Raw genomic sequence first — 2,521 nt, forward strand, 5'->3', positions numbered from 1 at the left:
AGGCAGTAGGCAGGAGAAAGAAGATGATGACGTGGAAATACAGGTAAGTGCTGAGGTGGGTAAAGGGTGTGAAGTGGCTGCAGAGGATAGGGTGACTGAACAAGTCCCAAATGACATGGAGGAGGAAGATCGACTGAAGGAAATATCGGTGGTGGATGAGTCAGAAATGATGATGGGAGGGTCAGAAATAGGCGCTGCACGAGAGGAAGACTCTATAAGGAAGCTCTGTCAAGGGGAGTCAGAGGTGAGTGGCGCATGCAAGGAGGGTAGTTGGAGAGGCGATGATGAGGTCTACACCCCTGGTTTTATAAAAAGTCTGAGTGGGTCTATTGGGCCTCAACAAGGAATCAACATAGAGGTGGATTTAAATAGGGCCCAATTGGGCACAAGCAAGGAGGGATCGGCCTAAAAGGCTGCAGAACCAAGCAATGGGGTTGTTAATAACATTCTTTCTAATTCTGATAAAAGGTTGAAGCAGCGTAGTGTAATGTATAACAGGGTGAACTCAGCCCATATACTTAAAAATAAACTAAAGGAGAAAGGAATGGTAAGTAGAAGCCAGAAAATTTTGAAGCAGTGGAAGCACAAAGAGGGAAAGACAGCAATACAATCATCACTGAATCTAAGAAAAGGGGCAAATTTTTTGATCTGCTGTAGCTGCTATCTCACTTTCCATGGCCAGCAAGTCTAGTAGAGGGCGTTTACGATTATCAGAGGCAGAAGCATCTCTTCAAATTGGCAAAGTGTTGGGGGTCGATTGTGATGGCAAAGAGGAGGAGGTGATTAGCAAGCTAGAGGAATTGGAGGCCACAAACAAAGGAAAATGGGTGAGAAGGAGAGATGAAGAGCATTGAGTCGTAAGGCTTAGGGGGTTTAAGTGTAAAAGTGTGTAATGAAGATACAATCTTGGAATGTTAGAGTCCTTGGAAGACCTGAGAAAAGGAGAAGGATCAAAAGAAGTTTGGCGGAAAGGAAAATTAGTTTAGTGTTGATTCAAGAAACAAAGAGATCTACAATCACCACTGAAGTAATAAAATCTATCTGGTATGAAAATCAATTTGAGTATATGGCAGTGGATGCGGAAGGCAGAGCTGGTGGACTTCTATGTGTATGGAATCCAAAGGTGTTTCAACTAAATGCTTGTTGTGGCAACCGAAACTTCATTCTCATGTCAGGTACTATCTTTTCATCTTTTAGTTGTGTGGTGGTAAATGTGTATGGTCCTACGGATGTAGTCAAAAGGCAAGAAGTTTGGGCAAATTTTGCTCTGTTGAAGCATCATTTCTTGGGGCCATGGTGCATGGGGGGTGATTTCAACGAAATAAGGAACACTGATGAACGGATTGGGTGTTCTAGAAGAGACCGAGGAATAAGGGATTTTAATTCTATGGTAGAACAACTAGAGATGATTGACTTACCAATGCTAGGGAGGAAATTTACCTGGTGCAACTCACAAACAAGGGAGAAATGGAGTAGGATAGACAGATTTCTACTTAATCATGAGTGGCTTCAGAACTTCAATCTCAAGGTATGGGGATTACCTAGGCTGTTATCTGATCATTGTCCTATAATATTGATGGAGGATGATCGTGATTGGGGCCCTAGACCATTTAGAATGCTTGGGTTCTCCACTCTAGCTTCGTACATTTAGTGGAGCAAACCTGGTCAGAAGCTCAGGTGGAAGGATGGGCTGGCTTTAGATGTCTCATGAAATTTAAAGCTTTGAAACAAAAATTAAAAGTCTGGAATACTACTGTGTTTGGAAAAGTTGAGACCAAGCTTAAGGATGCTGAAAAGGAAGCTCATGCAATTGAATTAATTGCAGAAGATAGACCACTGTTGGGAAATAAACAAGCAAGAAGGAAGGAACTAATGGGTGAAATCTGGAGGTTGAACAAAATGCTGGAATGTATCTGGTTACAAAAGTCAAGAGTTAGTTAGGCCACACAAGGGGATAGGAATACCAGGTATTTTCACATTATGGCGTGCAACAAGAACAACAGGAATTCTTTGTGTTCTGTTATGGTGAATGGCTCATTGGTTGAGGAACCTTTGGAGGTTAGACTTGAGGTAAAGAAGCATTTCATGAACCACTTCTCTGAAACTTGGGCTGTTAGGCCTAAACTGGTTGGTCAGTTCAAAAATATTGGAGATAATTCAGCAGTGGATTTGTTGGAAGCAGAGTTTACAGAGGAGGAAGTTAGTGATGTGATTAAGAGCTGTGAAGGTAACAAAGCACCTGGGCCTGATGGGTTTAACTAGGCCTTTTTTAAGAAATGCTGGGGAATAGTTAAGTCTGAGATAATGCAATTCTTTAGTGAGTTCCATCAGAATGCCACTCTGGTTAGTGGTTTAAATAGTTCATTCATTGCTCTAATTCCCAAAGTGGATAGTCCATCAAGCTTGAATGAATATCGGCCCATTAGCCTTATCGGTTCTTTGTACAAAATTCTTGCTAAGGTCTTGGCAAATAGAATGAAGCATGTGATGAAAAGAATCATTAGCAAGTCTCAATCAGCAT

At 41.7% G+C, this 2,521-nt stretch overlaps 1 protein-coding gene across 1 annotated transcript; it reads left to right on the top strand.

Annotated features, from left to right (window-relative positions):
* The first annotated feature begins 1,066 nt into the window (after positions 1-1,066).
* On the top strand, positions 1,067-1,651 carry LOC114312503 (uncharacterized). Its single transcript, XM_028258744.2, has one exon. It carries the CDS (start codon positions 1,067-1,069, stop codon positions 1,649-1,651), a length of 585 nt encoding a protein of 194 aa, XP_028114545.2.
* The last annotated feature ends 870 nt before the right edge of the window (positions 1,652-2,521 follow it).

The sequence above is a fragment of the Camellia sinensis genome, chromosome 2, assembly GCF_055761805.1.
Source record: "Camellia sinensis isolate YWXY chromosome 2, ASM5576180v1, whole genome shotgun sequence".
Classification (NCBI taxonomy): domain Eukaryota; kingdom Viridiplantae; phylum Streptophyta; class Magnoliopsida; order Ericales; family Theaceae; genus Camellia; species Camellia sinensis.